Here is an 18,328-nt window from a genome sequence, read left to right on the forward strand (position 1 = left end):
TCTCCTTTTAATAAATCAACATACCTTATTGACATTTAGGCTAACCCTCCCAATTATTAACACGTTTTAGTGGAATGTAAAAATACATTTATTACAAGTACTATGCTTGATTATTTATTACATAATCCACTTGACTTATTTTCTATATAAAAGTTTTGCTTATTGCAGCAGTATGAATTTACAGTTTCAAATTACTCCAGAGTAATGAGCAAAGAAGAAGAGAAATAATAAATCTGATTACTTCTACTAAATTAAAACTAAATTTTAAAAAAAGGAGTGTTCAGGCTCCCAGGGCTTATTTCATGTGTTTTACATGATGTCAGACACCAAAATGAGAACTTACCGGAGGCACCTGAATGCATCACTTCCACGCAAGCCTCACGTCGTGTATTTGTCGGTGAACCGCGACACCAAGCGGACAAAAAGGTGATTCACGGGAGTTTAAAATAATGAAGTGCGTAACAAACTATCCTCCCTTAGTTGGTGTGTAAAGTTCGTCATGGACGGAGGCGAATCTGTTGTGATTACAGGTAAAGTAACAAGTGTTTGATCATGAATACACCACCTTGTCAAACCGGCTTTTATTTTGAAGTTTTATTTCGTTTTTAAGGCTTTGGACCGTTCAGACAGTTCATAGTGAACCCCAGCTGGAAAGCAGCCCAGGTAATGTTTGAAAAAGAAAACTGTGCCCCACTGCCTCCTAATATTGTAATATGACTAAAATGTCTGATATTTTATTCCTTTAAGGGGTTGAAGTTGGTCGGTTTGGGGGAGGGCACTGATGTTTACATCAAGGAGGTACCAGTGAGTTATGTAAAGACTCAGCAAATCATTTCTGAGATTTGGAAAACTCTTCACCCAAAGGTAAAATATCAAGCTATGAGTAAATCTCTCTTACTCAAGAAATTGTCAGGTGATAGAAAAAATAAAGTAGATAACTAATTAATTATTTGGATTTTCAAAATTTTATTCAAAGTGCTTCTATAACTAATCCACACGACCAGGAGTAAAACAATGAATCCAAACTAAAGCAATAATAATAATAATAACTAATTTCACTAAATACTGTCCAAAAACACAGGAATCAAACCATAAATATCCACCACTTGTTAGTACTAGTGTGGAGGTAAGAGGTGAATATTTAAGGTTTTTCTTTTCAGCTTGCTGTGCATCTGGGCGTAGCCAGAGGCTCCAGTGTTGTCATCCTGGAACAAACCGCGAAGAACAGTGGATACAGAGATAAAGATGTGTGCGGCTTCTGTCCTGCGAGTCACTGCTGTCTGGAAGGAGGACCAGAGAAACTGGACTCGGTCATTAACATGAGGGATGTGTCCAAACAGTTCAAGAAAACTGGGATGGATGTCATATATTCAAGAGACGCTGGCAGGTAGACAGCTGTTCCTGCACTGTGCTGACACACACTCAAGGAACGTGAGATAACGTTCTTGATCTTCCTCCTCAGGTACCTGTGTGATTTTGCATATTACTGCTCGCTGTATCATGGTCAGAGGAGAGCAGCCCTCATCCATGTGCCCTCATCTGGCAGCCTGGCCTCAGCTGACAGACTGGTACCTCTGCTCCAGAGCCTCATTCAGATCATGCTCGACCAGCTGGAGGACCCTTCAGATAGGCTAAAGGTGGATCTTCTAAGAATGACATTTCACACCTGCGTGGCCTCAGTGGGAATGAAGTAGAACAAACAGTCAGTAGTTCTCATTCATTTATTTATTCAAAATTTCAGAAAAAAAAAAGAAAATACAAGAAATTCTCAGATACACATTTGGAGATGGCATGTCAAAAATACACCATCTCAGCTATAGGTGTGAAAAAACTTTGAGGCCTCAGATACAGAGCTTGAAAAAAGTCGAGTGAAGTTTTTTTTTCTTTCTTTCTTTTTTTTTTGATTATTTCTTTGCCCAATCAGGTAACGAACACAGAGATTTTGTAAAAGTATTATAATAATAAAATCATAGTAGTAGACCAAGACCCCCTCAGAAGGTATAGGAATGCAAATCATAAAAACAGAGGCATGATGATGATAAACCTCAAACTTATTATTGCAGTTTGAATGCGCAGACGCATCTTCCATAAACCTGAGGTTTGCATGAAGAACATTCTGAATTAAAATGCTAAAGATGTTGAATGTTTTTTTGTTTTGTTTTTTTTGTTACTGTATATTTACGCTGAAAATCTGGTAATGCAAAATAAAAGCAACTAGTGTGAAGCTGTAAACTTAGGCCTATCATCTGTTTCTAATCATGTCGTTTACTCTTTACCATGACTACCCGTAATCTACGCGACATCCCTGTCCTATATATGTCCACATGTTTATTTAAATGTCGTAGTTATGACAGGTTTTGTGATCTAATGGTAACTAGTAATTCAACAGTAATTCACCTCACAACAGGTCAATGTAATGTCTACTACTCCCAGAACTGAAATATATCATTAATGTTTACATACATCCAGACGGAAACAAAATAAATGCACAGATATGTTAAATAACTACACAAGCTGCTTGCTTGTCAGTGGTGATTTCTGTACCAATGTGATATTCAGCAGCAATCAGACTGTTTTTCAACCAAAAGATTGTTCACTCATTGATTGTTGTCCTCTTAAATGCATGCACAGATAAAAGGCTTCAGAAGAACCTAGATTGAGCACCCAGATTTCACATTAGGAGTTACCCAGTGGCCTATTCATAATATTCAATACTCATTTTCTTTTCTTCTTTATTGCTTTTGGGTATAAATTTCAGCACAAATTGTTCAGATTATTTTATGCCTCCAGCCTCGGAGCCCTTGCACTGAGACAGCACTCTGCAAAAGGTTTTTATGAGAAGCTTTGAGACGTAAAAGCTCCTTCGCCACGGTCATACTCAACATCTTTGATGACTATATAAGATCCACTGAGGTGAAGCAGCAGCATTAGTGTTAAGTAGCAGAACTAAAGGCCAGAAAAGGCATGTGGAGTTTACTTTCAAATGATCAAAAAAGCCTGAAAATGGTCATTAAGAGATTTACCTTGATGATAATGGAAATCAGCTATCGCTAAAGATACAGACTTGGACAGGAAATGATGGCGTTGACATAAACAAAGAGTTTACGTGGGAAATAAAAATGATGAAATATGATCCAACATTGACTGACAGTAGAAACATATAGGCGGTGGAGTTGCTGCTCTCTATAAAAGTTTTTTTGCGTATAAAGTGAAGAAATGTCCTTGGTACATTCACAGTACTGATCCATGTATTTTGTGAGTGTGTGAATGACATTTGTCCGTTTATGTTTGGAATAAACTAAAGTTATGAAATGTATGGTTGTACCGTAACCTTTCAGGTAAACAGTAAATATATTTTTATCTTGGAGGTGAATAAAACATTTTCCCTTTTTTATATATTCCCTATGATAACGCTCTAGACTTCTATATAAATGCATTTTAGATGAGAAAATTAGGGTTTCTGTCTTTTGAGGATTTGTGGTTGAGACAATATGTTGGGAGTCAGTGGAGATGGAATGTCTGATGTTAAAGTTGTGCCCCAGCCTCTTGTCTTATCATATACTGCACCTGCTCTAAACCTTTAAAACACTGTAAATCTATCCAGTCGAATAAAGAATAGGTTGACATAATTGTGTAATAAATATCCAACAAGAGTTTAAAGTGATTCTGCAGAGAACGAAACATCCTTTCCTTTGTATTCTCAGAGGTATAAACTTTTCATAAACCACTGGTCCAGAAAATCGGTGGGCTGAACTTACAACGTTTAAACCTCCACACAGATATTCCATCTCTAGTCCTAGTCCGCTTTGTGAGGTTTATCTAGATCCCTGTGGGTTTTATCCAGATGATGAGGTTTCTATACAAACTTATGAGAAAGAGTGAGATGTACTTGTTTTCCATACGCATACATATATTTTAAAAAGAGTGAGGTAGATATATACTTGAAGGAAAAAAAGAAGTTTTTAAGTCCCCCAGTCATGACACCAAAGAAAATACATACAAAAAAATCCAACTTTATACTGAATCATGGGGCATTTATACAGTGATTTAAACTGATATCACAAAAGGAAAATTAAAAAAAATAATAATAAATAACACTCCTACAGAAAAAAAAAAACTTCAAAAGAAAGGAAAAAATAAAATCACCAGGCAACATTTCCAAAAGATGAGGAGAAATCCTTCAAAACACTTTCACTGTTCAGTCTCCATTTTAAGACCTTTTCCATTCATGACATTGAAATGTGTTCCCTTCCCTGGACTTTAACCCATCCTTTATTTGGTTTTTCAGAAGAAGTGATTATGAAGACAAAAAAATAAGATCTGTCCTCAGTTGAATGAAGAAGTAACATTAGCAGAAGTGGTGTTGTATTGCGCTTGAGAGTGTATTTAAGTTATATATAAAAAAAAAAGTAAAAAATAATCAGATTGGTCGAGAGATGGTTGGCGTAATTAAGGCAAACAAGACAACCTAATTAGCCCTATTGAGTCAAGAAGAGGCAGGAAATGGATGGGTTAAAATACCAGATCTGGTATAAAGTATATATCTTGTGTACTGTAACTGATCCTGACTTCAAAAGGAGGCACTGGGGGAGGGGGCAGGTACAGTATGTTATAGAGGTCAGACAAGGGCCAGTAGGAAGAAGAGAGAGCACTACTGGACTTAACAAGACATGATGGGGAGGAGGAAGGGAGAAACAAGCTGAGAGAGTTAGAGGACGATCATGAGAATGTATGGAGAAAGCAAAGCCTTTACTTTGACCTGAGATTGAGTCGCACCTAGAGGGCAATGCTAGGCGCAGTGCTAGACAACAAGTACAAAAAGGGTGCAGAAAGTACACACTCACACATCGAGCTAAGGTGTCCATTCCAAATAAATAATAGAATAGTAATAAGAATAATAATATTAATAATATAAAATAGCATCCACAAAACAAATACAGGAGGAAAGATTTCATAAAAATAAAAGGCAATGAGCAAAATATAGTGTTACAGAAAACCTTTTGGGGTAACAGAAAAAATGTTTTTATCTAAATCGTCTTATTTTTTGTTGTATTCTTTTTTTTTCTTTTTTCTTTTTTAAACAGAGTTTAAAGATATAAGAAACGGACTGTAGTGGAGACCATAAAATACCAAACCTGAAGGATTTCTTTATATATAACATCCAAAAGAGAAAAAGAATAAAATAGCAGCTTTTGTTCTGTACAGACATAGAGGCAAACATTTTGAACCGTAAAAAGGTTTTTTTTAAAAAAGTGACAAAAACCAATGATGTGTATAAAAACGATCCTGCAGTCTAAAATACAACTGTAAGACCTTTATATGTGTTTGAAATGTAGAGAAACTAATAACTATTCCAAAAGAGACCTGCTGTGATTTAAAAGTTGTCTCTAGGCTACTAAAATCCGATCCAACACCTTCTTGTTTTCTGTCTCAGGTCTTCGACTTGTTTGTTTGTTTGTTTGTTTGGTGCCATTTTATTTGAACAGCAGTATCGGCAAACAACGTTTACCTCCCACATGAAATGCACACTTACAAAATGTCAGATAAGGTTTGAATAAATGAAAGTGGAGGCAGAGTCATATCCCTTGATTTTGTAGTTCAGTGATTTGCAGTGTGAGACTTACAATGCTTATGTTTAGATTCTTTTTTTTTTAAACTATAAAACAAAGACAGACTGAGGCCGTGATTCAGAGTTGGCTGACTCAAGTCACATGTGTGCTTCCCTCAGAGAGCTTTAGTTACGCTTAGATCTGAATGGACTTTGGTGAAAGTTTTGGTAAACCCATCAGCATGCTGGCTTCTCAAAGGCCATTATATGAAAACACAGGAAGATTCTTTACATTGTAAACCAACCTGGCAGTTATTTTCTCTATTAATTTATGATTTATTATATGAAATGTTAGAAAATAGAGACAAATGCCCAAGATGATGTCTTCAAATTTCTTGCCAAAACCACCAAAAAGTAGTAAATCCTCACATGTAAGTAGCCCATACCAATATAATTTGGGCGTTTTTGTTTAAAAAATGACTAAATGAGTGGCAGATTTTCTATCAATTGGCTAATTGTTTCAAATTCATTAAAATATAATGACATTTGAACATAATTATTTTCTTGTTGCATGGCACCAGTTATCTTTTGGGTGTACCAACAAGCCACAAATGGATTTTAACTTGGTAAACTTGTCATTTAAATGTATTAGCAGAGTGTTTACTTGACTACATACTGCTTAATAACTGTCAATTTGTATTATCAATTATTTAAGTATACAGCTGTCTGTACAAATAATCATCTGAATATCATAATGATATGTGTGAGTTGATTTAAAAGAAGTTCATATACTGGCCTCTTTATATGCAAATCACTTCTTAGAAAGTTTAAGTATAACAAGGCTTGTAGATAGATTTATCCCCCCCCCAGTGCAGACGCTGCATAATCTGGGAAAACTTTGACTGCAGGTGTGAGCCCATCTCACACACACACAGACAGAGAGCTGCTCCAGGAGCAGTCAGCACTAAAGATAAGCATAAAGTCTGAGAACCACCAAACCAATTTTGGCATTATTTCCCAGACAGACGTATCTCAACTCTGAATCACAGCCTTAAACAAGAAGGGAGACCTGTATGAAATTGAAATAAATCTTGATTTGGCGATCGTTTGGCAGATACACATTAGGCCCTCCTCTTCCATTTTGACCCGCCTCTGTTGGGATTTATACCCATAGATATATAAACAGGAAAATGAAACAATGATCTTAGTCCAAACTTTCTAAATGAGGCATCCTCACATGACATGAGCCGGTCTGCTCAAGCAAACAGTCATTTTGATGGAAAGTCATTTAGAAATGGAGCCATATCATATTATAGAGAGAACCACGTGTTTGTATAAATACACACTCAGATATCCACAACATCCTCTCCGAAATCATCAGGAAAAAAGTGCTCTTCTGTTGGATTGCTGGCAGATATGCTAAAAAATTATTTTCTTTTAAGTTCATGTCTAAATCTGTAAGTCAGGACACATGCCTGTATTGTTTTCCTTCTTGAAGGACTTATGCAACAAAGACTGAAATACAGGCTGCACAGGAAGGAGTTCCCCAGTGTCGAGTCTCAGCCACTAAACTCCAAATGCTTTAGCAGGTTTCTGTGCTATTTCTCAGTTTTTAGAGTTTATGTTTGACCTTAAAGGAGTGGGGAGACCATCTACTGGCACTCAGTAGACGAAAGTCATTTCTTACCTCGTCCATCTCTCCTTAAGAGATGGCGGAGAGGTTTGTGTTACCCTGTGTAAGAGGAGGAGGAGGAGGGGGTGGTCTGATATCAGCAGGCCGATGACTGGGGCAGTGGTAGCGCCCGTTCGTTCTTTCTGCCCCCATTCATGTGTGCATAGGGTTGCATCTCGTCAAAGTTGGGCCGTAGCACCACCACAGGCCCGTTGGCCGAAACATGTCCTGAGTGCTTGTCCAAGGCTTGGCCTGGAGACGCCAAGGCTGAGGCAACCGGGCCCGGGGAGGAAGGAGACACAGGTCCTAGTAATGGAGTACTTGGGCCTTGCATGGGGGATAACTGCTGAGTAGAAGGAGGCGGTGTGCCTCCTGTACACCCTGTCAAAGGGGCGGCGGCAGCAGCAGAGGGCTGCCTGGTGGATGCAGGGTCCAGTGGAATGTTCTCCATGTTTTCTACCTCCATGTCCAGCTCCTCGGTGTCCGGCGGTTTGTTCTCCTCACTGTAGAAAAAGCTCATTTCCCTGAAGGGGGGATCCAGTTCGTCTTTGATGCTGCTGATGATCTCTAGGAAGGACGGACGCATCTTGGGGTTATACTGCCAGCACATCCTCATCAGCTCAAACCTGCAAGTGACGCACAGATAAAGATAAAAGTGTTAGTAGTGCTTGTACAAACTTAAGGAATTTTGTATTACAAATACTATACATGTGAAAGACTAACTAAATTTGACTGACTTTGGCTGAAACTGTGGGAACTGTGTATTGTCTCCCATTTCAGAGCTTAATTGTGCCAGCGGTGAAATACTTCACAGCAAGTATGGACAGGAAGAAATAATTACATCAGCCAACAACCCATTCAGTTTATAGAAGTATGCCTATAGGAATGTTACAACAGAGTTGGGGAAAAAAACAATCTATATAACTTTATAGTTGGAAGACTTCTTGTTTTCCACCAGCAGGTGGCAGGAGATACTGAAGATTAAGCCTATTTCAGTCTCTGGCACTAAAGTGCTACTGCTACAGGGGATTACTACTGTTAAATACATTTTGCTGTTGTGTTTTTGGAAATTCATTCTGTGCTTTTCAGAGAAGTGAACCGAGACACAAGATGTAATAAAAACATGAAGTGCTACATCCATAAAAAAAAAAAGGCTCAGCTTTTATGTTATATTTAATATTCCTGTGCTAGTGGGTTTGTACATGATGTGTATGGCTTTTAGTCTGATGGCAACAGCTCATACACTAAAACAGGATTTTTGAAATCACTTGGACTTACTGATTTATTTCACACAGGTTTATTGTTGACAGGTAGTCTACTCTGGGAACTGTTTCATTTGATAATGTCCGGTGAAGTGCTGCGTTAACTATAATTCACTGACATGGTAGCTTCAAGGCTTTTAATTACAAGTTAACTCAAAAACATTTTTAACACCAGTTCAAAGAAGATATTTCAAATGTGGACGTTTTATTACGTTACAACAAAAATCAGTACTGTAGCATGTACTCAGTAGCACAGTAAATCATATGTAAGGTTACTGTGCCAGGCCAGCAGCCGAGCTTTGGGAATGTCAAAACAACATCATAAAAAGGGAGAATTATTACAGTTTTGTGTGGTGCTGCACCACACACCACAACTTCAATTATACACAAACAAGCTAAGAATACTCTCTAAGGCCCGCTGACATAAACACCTCAGTCATCTCTCCTCCACTCTTACTGTTCTCCCTCTCCCTCTCTCTCTCTCTTTTTCTGTTTTCTTTCTCTCCCTCTCTCCAAGCGGTCTCTTTGCAGTCTACAACTGCCTCTGCAGCTGGGTGCCAGCTCCTCTCTGCACAGAGGAATTATGGGTAGAGCTTTACTGAGCATGTGGCTCGCTTCGTACTCTGAAGCAGCAGGGGGGTGGCGGCTCTGGCTTGTTTTTCGGCAGTGCAGCAAGTGTCTTAAAGTTGATGTTCAGATGTCCAAACCCAGGCAGCGAAGACCTCCCATGTAAACCTTGGAGCTGGGCCTACGCTCCAGGGTAACCTGTCTGCTTAGTCCTGCCTGCTCAAAACTCTTTCCCCACCATCTGTTGCTGTGCACGAGGCTTGTTGATGCAAATTTAGAAAACAAACACTGCAGTAAATCCTGCCTTCTTGTCAGCATCCTGCCAGGCATGATACACACAGACACATGCTATGCCATTACGCTTAATTGACTTATATATGACCTGTCATGAATGACATCAGCAACATGCCTTGTTTTTAATGAAAAGAGCTTGTCAAGGTCAAACAATAACTTATGTTTTGCCATATTTTACTATTAACTATATCTTTTTCCTTTGTTGTTGTTTTTTTTGTTCAATTTTAACAAACTAAATATGTTTCTATGATAAAGATGATGTTCTTTTTAGCTTGACATGTTAAGTTAGCTCTGCATTTGTATCTGTATCCTCCTGAAAATCGATCCCCTTGTCTTAAAGTATAATGAGAGCTTATGTCAACTGCTGTCAAATCCCTTGTATGTGTCGACATACTTGGCCAAGAAAACCTATTCCTGAACTTTTGTGTCACACCAAAAATTGAATGTTACAAGCAAATATCTGGGGTTTCAAAATGAAATTTGGAGTCTATCAGGCTTTCTGTGCCAGTAGGTGCAGCCAAAATTTCACCAGACTAAGAAATGGACCTTCAGACACTCAGATAAGATAAGATTAACAGACACACGTTCATGCCAGGAGTCAGTGCAGAGCAGTCTGCAAACATCTAGGGTAAATATTTAAAAACCCCCAACAGGAATCTCTTGCAAAACCTGAGATGAAGATGAAATCTTCATGTCTCATAACTGTAAAGTGATACTGCACACTCCACAATAAATCATGATGTCTAATAAGATCGTGGAGTCTGCGTTACATTTTTGTCCAACCCCTGAAAGAGAGAGAGTGAATGCACTTTTGTCTATAGGAAACTCTAGACAGAAACATGGGAAATCCAATCAGTGACCCACAGCCACCTGACCATGGGAACGACAGAACAAGGAGGAGACATTCAAAGCTTGCCAGATAATGACTCATCTATCTGTCTGTTATCCTGCCCACTTTCTCCTCTTGTATCTTTCTATTCGGTCTTTGTATGGACATCTAGCTCCACTACACTTCAGCAGTCTTCTGGAAATCTCCATTAAGTCACTGGAGCAGAGGCAACCAGCGGCAGCAGACTGACTTCCTTGTGTGTTGCTTACGGACCAGGAGACTAACCCCCACCCCATACCACCACCACCACCACCACCTCTGTAACACAATCCACATACTCCTGTAATCAGGACAAAACAGTCAGGCTGCCATAGAAACCAGAAGTCTGTGTCTGCACAACACTCTGCCCGGTTTTTTTTTTTTTTTCTACTCGTACTCTTTCTAAGGTGAGGTCAGCCATGGAGAGAGAGGGAGGGGAAGAGAGCAGAATGCCTTCTTATTGAGGTCAGAGAGGGGGGGGGGGGGGGGTGCATATATGCAGAGCTGCATGCTGTGTTTTCTTCCTTTAACAGCCAAGGTGATTCATTAATGAATTATATAATATTAATTAATTCATCTCTCCGTCTCTCTGTACTGACTGACAGATACCATTGCCCTCCTCATGCCTGTTCCCAGCAGCTGGAATGAGGGGCATCTTTCACACACGGGTCATGGCATCCCTTCTATGGGCCGAGACGTGACGGTTGAGGAGGCTTCATGCGGCAGCTGACTACCGCGACCAGTCACAGCGGGCCACATTTAACCCGTGACGTTAATGTCGGTCTCATCTTGGCACACACACCACATGATATCCTTCACACTTAGAACCACAACTTAAGGCAAAATATTGCTTGGGACAGAAGGCAGTGCAAGGCGTGGCAGTTGAGGATAAAACAATACATCCTTCAAGGGTGTTTGAACATAAACTGGACGTCTAAAATCAGCGATATGACACAGTTTTGTGTGTCATTTTGTTTTTTTCTCTGAAGAGGACTTACAGCATGGTCAGGAGTTGTCAGGTTTGTCCAAGAGTCCTCCCTCCATGACAAAGCGCAGCACTTGTTCATTGGACATGCCCTGGTAAGGCTGTTCTGCTAAGGTTGCAATCTCCCACAGCACAACACCAAATGACCTGTGGTAAAAAAAGAAAGAAAAAAGAAACAATTTTAGAAAATATATTTACATTTTTCCCTCTCATTTGATGCCAATTCAGTGCTGCTTACATTTCCACTGACAGTGGAAAACATTTAATGCTGCTGTGGTTAAGACCACCAAACCACTGCACTTTGTTTTATTACTTCTGAATAAATCTACTTTTGTAAGGACACCAAACAACCATGTTCTCACTTTATTAAGGAATTTCAGTTGTTACCATGTAAAATAGATTGAATTGATTATTCATTCCCTAAACATCCAAAAAGTGTTTGTCTGTGTGCAGAATTTATCATGTTCCCACAATATTTCTAACTTTTGAATTGTGTTTTTGCCACCTTACAGGCAGCTAGTGTCTCCCACTAAAAATCAGTGCACTTGCTTGACTTCTGTGATCCATTAAAGTGAATGCAATGTCTGCTTTTATTAGCTGTATATGCCACACAGCAGCTGCTTTACAAGGACACTAATGCAGTCTTTTATAGTCCTTTAAAGCTCCACTAATTATAATTTTACATTAGGTCAAAGTGTATCTGTGAATGGGGCGAATGTCAGTTTTCTTACAGCTTGCTCTGCTGCGCCTAAAGCGTGCCATATAATCTATTAATTCAGTTTTAAGATGTTTTTTTTTATTAAATACATACTAAACATGTGTTACTGAAATATTATTAAAACGCATGTGTAATGTTAAGCCTGTTGTGGATTCTGCCCCAAGTAGCCAAAACAACTGATGAATGCCACTTAAATAAAGCAACTTTAAATTCCCATATCTCTGAGTACTAAAGTGACCTATTAGCTAAAATGTAAGTCAGTGTAACATAGTCCTGACCCTGTTACATCAAGTGAAACCAAAACTGGCAGCCTACACATAAGAATAATGTAAGCTGTGTATCCGTGACTAGTCAGTGACTCACATGACTTCATTACTGCAGGATAAGCCTCAGTCTAGTAAACATAACCTCAGTTTAACCTCAAGTTACCGCACTGAGATACATGAAACTATTCATGAGGAAAATTCTAACAAAGACCACATATTTGTTCACTCTGCTAGTCACATTTTCACCACGACATAAACTCGGAGTTTAACACGAATAACTGGCCCAAACGGCTTGTGCTGACAGACAAAGCCACATTCAGACAGCTTTTCTTGATCAACAAAATAAAAGGATCCCAGAATGGGTTCGTCTACAGTAAGTTCATATGTACAACATCAAAGACGAAGATGTAGTGCGCAAATGTGGAGGTGGGTTTGTGCTGGCACTGCAACCTATCATTTGGGAAATCTGGAGCAGTTTAAGCCCACTGTTACAGACTGACCCGTGGGACATTTTGAGTTGGGAAACAAAAACTTGCTTGTTACCTTGTATTCTCTACAACAATATCGCTCCAGAAAATAAAATAAAATGCAGCCGGACTGTAGGCTGAGATTTACCGCAAGCTGGCATAAAAGAGGTGTCAGTAAAATGATCTATCTTGTTCTATACTCTTCTTTCACAGAGAAGGAATTTCCAGAAGGCAGCTGGAAACCAAAATATGTTTGATGGTTTTCAAAGCATTAACTGTCGCAGCATACAGACGAGAGGATGGAGGCAGGAAATGCATGTCACACTGTTAAGTGAAGAATGTTGTTGAGAATGCGCGCCGAGAAGTGATCTGTGTGCTTTATAGTTTTGGCTCCACAGCATGAACTGTTATAGCGATCCGCACGCACAAAGACAATATGTAGACATTTCTGGAATACTTTGAAGCCTTTTGGATTAGGGAAGGTTTACAGTGCTGTATAATGCAGGATTGTGAGTGTATGTAACAGAGTGATGTGTTTCATACCAGACATCAGACATTGTAGTGAACACGCCATCTTTAGAGACTCTGGAGACATCCAGCGAACAGGCAACAAGCCCTTCCCTCCTTACGGTAGTAATCAGTCTCATAAATATCTCTGGTCATGCCAAAATCTGAGGAGAAAAATGAAAACAGAGGTTGGGGAAGCCACTAAATATCACTCATTCTGTGTGGGAGGGAAGCTCCTGAGAGCTCATCCGTTCCCTCACCTCCTCCTCCCTCTGTCCATTTACATTAAGACTTCAGTGCCTCAGGCACTCAGCTGCAATCCAACACTTATTTTTTCGAGGCGGCAGAGTGGGTTCAGCAGTGAGCAACCAGGGAAGGCTGATGGCATCATATTAACTTGACTTACCTCCAATCTTCAAAGTGAAGTCCTCAGCTACCATGCAGTTCCTGGCAGCCAGACTCTGTGGACAAATTTGTTGGCATTTAGGTAGACATGCCATCAGCGATTCCCCTGCCACTGGATCACTTTTTTGAGTGGGGGCAGGACCTGGCTGGTGGAGTTCTGTGGACAGAGTAAGAGGGGATGGATGAGTTGAGAGGGTAAAGAACACGAAAAACACTGTTCATGTCATCTTTTTATGCTTTCTACAAACGCTGGTTAACAGTTTAGCCTACAAAGAGAGGGGTGGCTCTGTGTGGAAATGTGGGTGTGGGAGAAAGACAGAAGAAGGGGAACAGGATGTGTTCGTGTGAGTGCACATAGCAGGAATGTGGTATGACTATTCACACCATCACCTATTTCTGTAAGAGAGAGACAGCATCTGTTATAGAGCTGAGGCGTGTGTGTGTGTGTGTGTGTGTGTGTGTGCGTGTGTGCGTGTGTGTGTGTGTGTGAGGAAAAGCTGCTTACTTCTTTGCGCAGAGAACGCAGGTGGCTCTTGAGATCTCCACGGGTCATCAGCTCCATAATCACCAAGGTTGGCTGTCCCTGAGAGACCACGCCCAGCAGCCGCACCTACACCAATCACAATGCAGAACAGGTCAGGCGGGATGAGTCAAAAGATGTGTCCCAAATCCAAACTACACAGTAAATCTAAGCAGGTTTTGAGTGTGTTCGTACAAGAAAAGTGACAAAACAAACTCACATCAATGATCAATAAAAAAGATTTTAAAAGATCTCCAACAATGCAAAGAACAAAGGAAATGTAGGATATGCACACAGTTGGAAAACATATCAAACTAACAACAGATGGGGGTGAAAAGGCTACAGGATATATCTTACTTTTTCTCTGTGAAGTGGCTGTCTGAAGTCACAATTTGATCAATGATTTCCTCTTTGTATAAAGTGTATATCGATTTCTTATATATTACACAAAAAACAACAAACTACAATACAAAGATTAGTAGCTATGTAGTATAAAATATACAGCTAGTGGGTACATCTACTATATTCCCTCTTAAATATTCTCAGTTACAAGCCTGTTCATAGTTTACATCTTATATTTAGTTTCTATTTAACTTGCTTTGAGGATTGTAAAACAATATTCAGACTGAATTCACTAATTGAGTGTTTAGCTTTTTTTTTTAGCAGCCAGGCTTTGATAAAAAGGTTGTAACGGCAGCTGTCCAAAGGGAAAATCTTTAGCACATCCATTAAATGTAGTTAATGAGGCTGCGATCGTGCTGATGAGAGAATGTACACAATCTCCAGAAGGCTGAACCCTGCCTCAGGCTGTAGCTGCCTGAGTAAAAAGCAACCACAGCGCTTGTGACCTGCTGACACCTTTCTCTTTTTCAGTCCTGTAACTGAATTCAATATAACAAATTGTTGGTTTATTTTCGGCCATATTGTGATGCTTTATCTGCATTTATCTCAGGCTTTTTCACTTGATTGCCTGATGACACTGTTTTAAGACGTGTCCTTCTTACCACATGGTGACAGTTGAACTCCTTCATGACAGAGGCTTCGTTCAAAAACTCAATGCGCTCCCTCATGCTGGCGGACTCATTGACTGTCTTGATGGCCACTCGCGTCTCAGGTTCATCCTTGACCACTCCCTTGGCTATGCCTTCATACACCATGCCGAAGGAGCCCTGGCCCAGCTCCCTGTGCATGGTGATCTTCTCCCTGGCGACCTCCCATTCATCCGGGACATACACTGGCACAACATGACAGACAGCAGGTAAACAACAAGTACACACATTGAAATATAACTGAAAATTTGGGACGATGATCAATATTCTTACTTTCAGCAGCACTGAAGTACTCTGGGTTGACAGACGCGTAAAGGACTCCATTCCCTAATCTGTCGCTATTCCTGTTAACACAAAGATAGCTGTGTTAGTCAGCAGGCAGCTCTGATTGTGGACGGGATGTGGAATTCTCCATAGGAAGTCTACTCTTTACCACAGGGGAATGTTAATGAAAACAACACCTATTAACTCTAATTAACATTACACTGGTCATTAAGTTTCATGAGCATAGCGAGGTGGAACATTATAAAGAGACTCTTGTCTGCCAATGTGGAAAGCATGTTCATAAAGATACTTGCCTCTTTTTGTTCACAAAAAAGACGATCGTGGTTAAGCTGGCAATGAAAAGTGTCACTATGATGGGAATTATGATGACCAGGTAGAACGTAACACCATCATCTCCTGTCACAGAACAGAGAAATAAAAGTGATCAGCACGAGCTCAAGGTGTCGTTACTTATCTTATTATTCAAATTAGCCAAGAATATACAGTATTTTTTGTGTCGCATTACGTTTGGGTGGAGGCACATAGAAGGACACACTGTCCGTCCAGGAGCCGTTCCCTGCTAGAGAAATGGCACGCACACGAGCGGAGTAATTCCCTGAGCCCAGGTTGGTGAGCCGAGCTCCTTTGTGCTCACGGTAGTGCTGTCGTGACACACACTCTTGTTTCTCAGGCTGAAAGGAAACACAAAAACAGTCAGAGTCAACGGACGTGGTCAGGTAAGCAGTGCAAAACGGGAAAATAAATTACACAGACGATCAGATCGATGTGTTTTAAAGTCCCCTTGAAAAACTGTTTTACTTATTGTTATTTAACTTGGATGTTTGACCTGTTCAGAATGACAGATGTGCTATGTTTGACACCAGATGACTGTTTTCACACAAGTGTACGTGCAAGGAGGATTTGTGACATCACAGCATAACTTAAACATGTGTGAGGAGGAACAACCTTTGAACATACACTGAGAATGGACTTTTTAGTGACATATTTTGTCTTGTGTTTTTTTTTTTCTTCCAAAAGTTACATGATTAAACAGTTTTTGTGGGAACAACAAATACATCAGTATTTTGAGTAACACGTGTTTGAGGGGTTCTTTAATTGTACCCAGTCTGGCTCACCTCAGTTCCCAATCGGAACTCAATGTCATACATCAGGATGAGTCCGTTGGGCATGATGGGCTCTGGCCAGTGCAGCACTATGCAACCCTCAACCTTGTCACTCCTCTCATAGATCACCTTCCCAGGGATGTCATCTGCTCTGGCTGGAAAACACACACACCATTATTACACAACTATGTCTACAAAGAGCTGTAAAAGAAGGTGGTGTATATTGGACCACATTGTATGCAGTTCCATTACTAACCTGCAGGTTTGGTCCTGGAATAGACAAAGGATCCAGCACTGCAGCGCCCAACCTCCTCATTGCAGGCATGGAGGTCAATACGGTAGACAGTGAAGGGCCGCAGGTTGGGGATCTCTAAAAATTCTGCTGTGCTCTTGTCCTCTGAGAAAGGGTACTCCTTGATAGGAGGAATGCCATCTGTGCTGTTATCCCCAGAGCTAAAGGTGGTGTTCCCCTTACCAGCACCCTCATAAAACAGTGTGTTGTTAGCCATGCCAAAAATATCTCTGCGTCGACGATCAGGAGGTCTGAAATACAGAAGGACAAGAAAGTTGTAAGAAACTTGTTTTTATGACGTTAAAAAACTTTCTGGAAATCCTATTGCAACAAATTATTGTAGATTTATAACTCCAAATAGCATTTTACATCTCGCTGGACTGGGTGGAATGAGTCTGTGTACTGAATGTTTGAGTATGTGTGTGCGCGCCATGTGTCCAGATGCTACAAACTACTCCCTGTGGAGCTGTTTGGAAGGATGAGGTCAGACAGATCACAGTGACAGACAGACAGGCAGTGAGAAAATGACACACAGAGAGATTTTTCCACAGTAAGAACAAAAACAGCAAAACTTTCTGTCCAACACATCAAGAATGAAAAAAGCTGAAATATAACCGAGAGAGAAAATACAGCTTTGCGACACCAACTTAATGGACCAATCATAATGACCGATTTTTAACAGCCACACTGATGGCATCGGTGTGAATGGACACGTGGTCTCGTAGCGCAGTTGATAAGCTGTGGAGCCTGGAGCTGGGCTGAACTGGACATCATCATTAATGAGGGCAAGCAGGCAGTGACAGCTGTGACTGTAGCAGCAGCAGAGGCACAACAGACGCCACAGGGCACCTTGCCTTCACTGATACCTGTGAAACCCACAGGACAGTCGGCTGAGTCAGAAAAGAGTCCTGAGCCTGACTGAGTTGGAAAATGAAAGCTGTAGGACAGGTGGTGACAACAACAGGTGATGTGTAGTATACTGAGCCTTTGAAGAGCTCTTGCAAAGTGATAAATGTCTACAGGTGGCTGGGAAATGTAATGCAGGGAGCATGAACAGGTGGCTATGTTTTTACTACAAACTTACTTCAAACTGTGAATTAGGACTTACGAACTAAAACTTACGATTTCATACTCCATTAATCGATTAATTAGTCTATAAAACATTCATCACAATTTCCCAAAGCCTAACAATTACCAACAGGTGAAAGCCCAAAGATTTTCAGGATATCCTCACAATTAAGAACTTGGAACCTGAGATTTCTCAAAATGATATTTTCAAAATAGCTCCACGTTATTCTTCTGTTGATCGACTTAGTGCTCCAGTCCTACTGGGAGGAATAAAATGGTAAACTGAGAGACCAAGTTACAGTCAAGCATCTGTTGTGTCTGAGCAGACAAACACCTACAGCAGAGGTGTACAGACACAGACAGATCCGTGGGAAAGACCAGTCACACTGACATGTCAACATTCCTCTCTGACAGTTTGAATCGGTGCGGTACAATCCAAAGTCCGGCATTAA

At 40.3% G+C, this 18,328-nt stretch overlaps 2 protein-coding genes across 2 annotated transcripts in view; one reads left to right on the plus strand and one right to left on the minus strand.

The window, feature by feature from the left end:
- Nucleotides 1–263: 263 nt before the first annotated feature.
- On the plus strand, nucleotides 264–1,694 carry pgpep1l (pyroglutamyl-peptidase I like). Its single transcript, XM_019273562.2, has 5 exons — nucleotides 264–530; nucleotides 611–663; nucleotides 748–864; nucleotides 1,161–1,387; nucleotides 1,463–1,694. Exons 1-5 carry the CDS (start codon nucleotides 500–502, stop codon nucleotides 1,692–1,694), a joined length of 660 nt encoding a protein of 219 aa, XP_019129107.2. The 5' UTR covers nucleotides 264–499.
- A 2,192-nt stretch (nucleotides 1,695–3,886) lies between these two features.
- The window catches only part of igf1ra (insulin-like growth factor 1a receptor), an 85,008-nt gene continuing 70,566 nt past the window's right edge, over nucleotides 3,887–18,328 (minus strand). The window contains 14 exon segments of the mRNA XM_027272616.1: nucleotides 3,887–7,846; nucleotides 11,206–11,343; nucleotides 13,191–13,227; nucleotides 13,230–13,274; nucleotides 13,277–13,318; nucleotides 13,561–13,614; nucleotides 13,617–13,716; nucleotides 14,065–14,169; nucleotides 15,084–15,313; nucleotides 15,402–15,472; nucleotides 15,707–15,809; nucleotides 15,919–16,084; nucleotides 16,529–16,671; nucleotides 16,773–17,059. Coding sequence (XP_027128417.1) covers nucleotides 7,318–7,846; nucleotides 11,206–11,343; nucleotides 13,191–13,227; nucleotides 13,230–13,274; nucleotides 13,277–13,318; nucleotides 13,561–13,614; nucleotides 13,617–13,716; nucleotides 14,065–14,169; nucleotides 15,084–15,313; nucleotides 15,402–15,472; nucleotides 15,707–15,809; nucleotides 15,919–16,084; nucleotides 16,529–16,671; nucleotides 16,773–17,059 — 2,050 coding nt within the window. The 3' untranslated portion in view covers nucleotides 3,887–7,317.

Source organism: Larimichthys crocea, chromosome XXI, assembly GCF_000972845.2.
Source record: "Larimichthys crocea isolate SSNF chromosome XXI, L_crocea_2.0, whole genome shotgun sequence".
Lineage (NCBI taxonomy): Eukaryota > Metazoa > Chordata > Actinopteri > Sciaenidae > Larimichthys > Larimichthys crocea.

What these genes read in the sequence shown, in the direction of transcription:
- pgpep1l (XM_019273562.2), top strand. Translation starts at nt 500, where the DNA reads ATGGACGGAGGCGAATCTGTTGTGATTACAG. An exon ending in CCAGCTGGAAAGCAGCCCAG is followed by an intron (nt 664 to 747) that starts GTAATGTTTGAA and finishes TATTCCTTTAAG; the next exon opens with GGGTTGAAGTTGGTCGGTTT. An exon ending in GGAAAACTCTTCACCCAAAG is followed by an intron (nt 865 to 1,160) that starts GTAAAATATCAA and finishes TTTTCTTTTCAG; the next exon opens with CTTGCTGTGCATCTGGGCGT.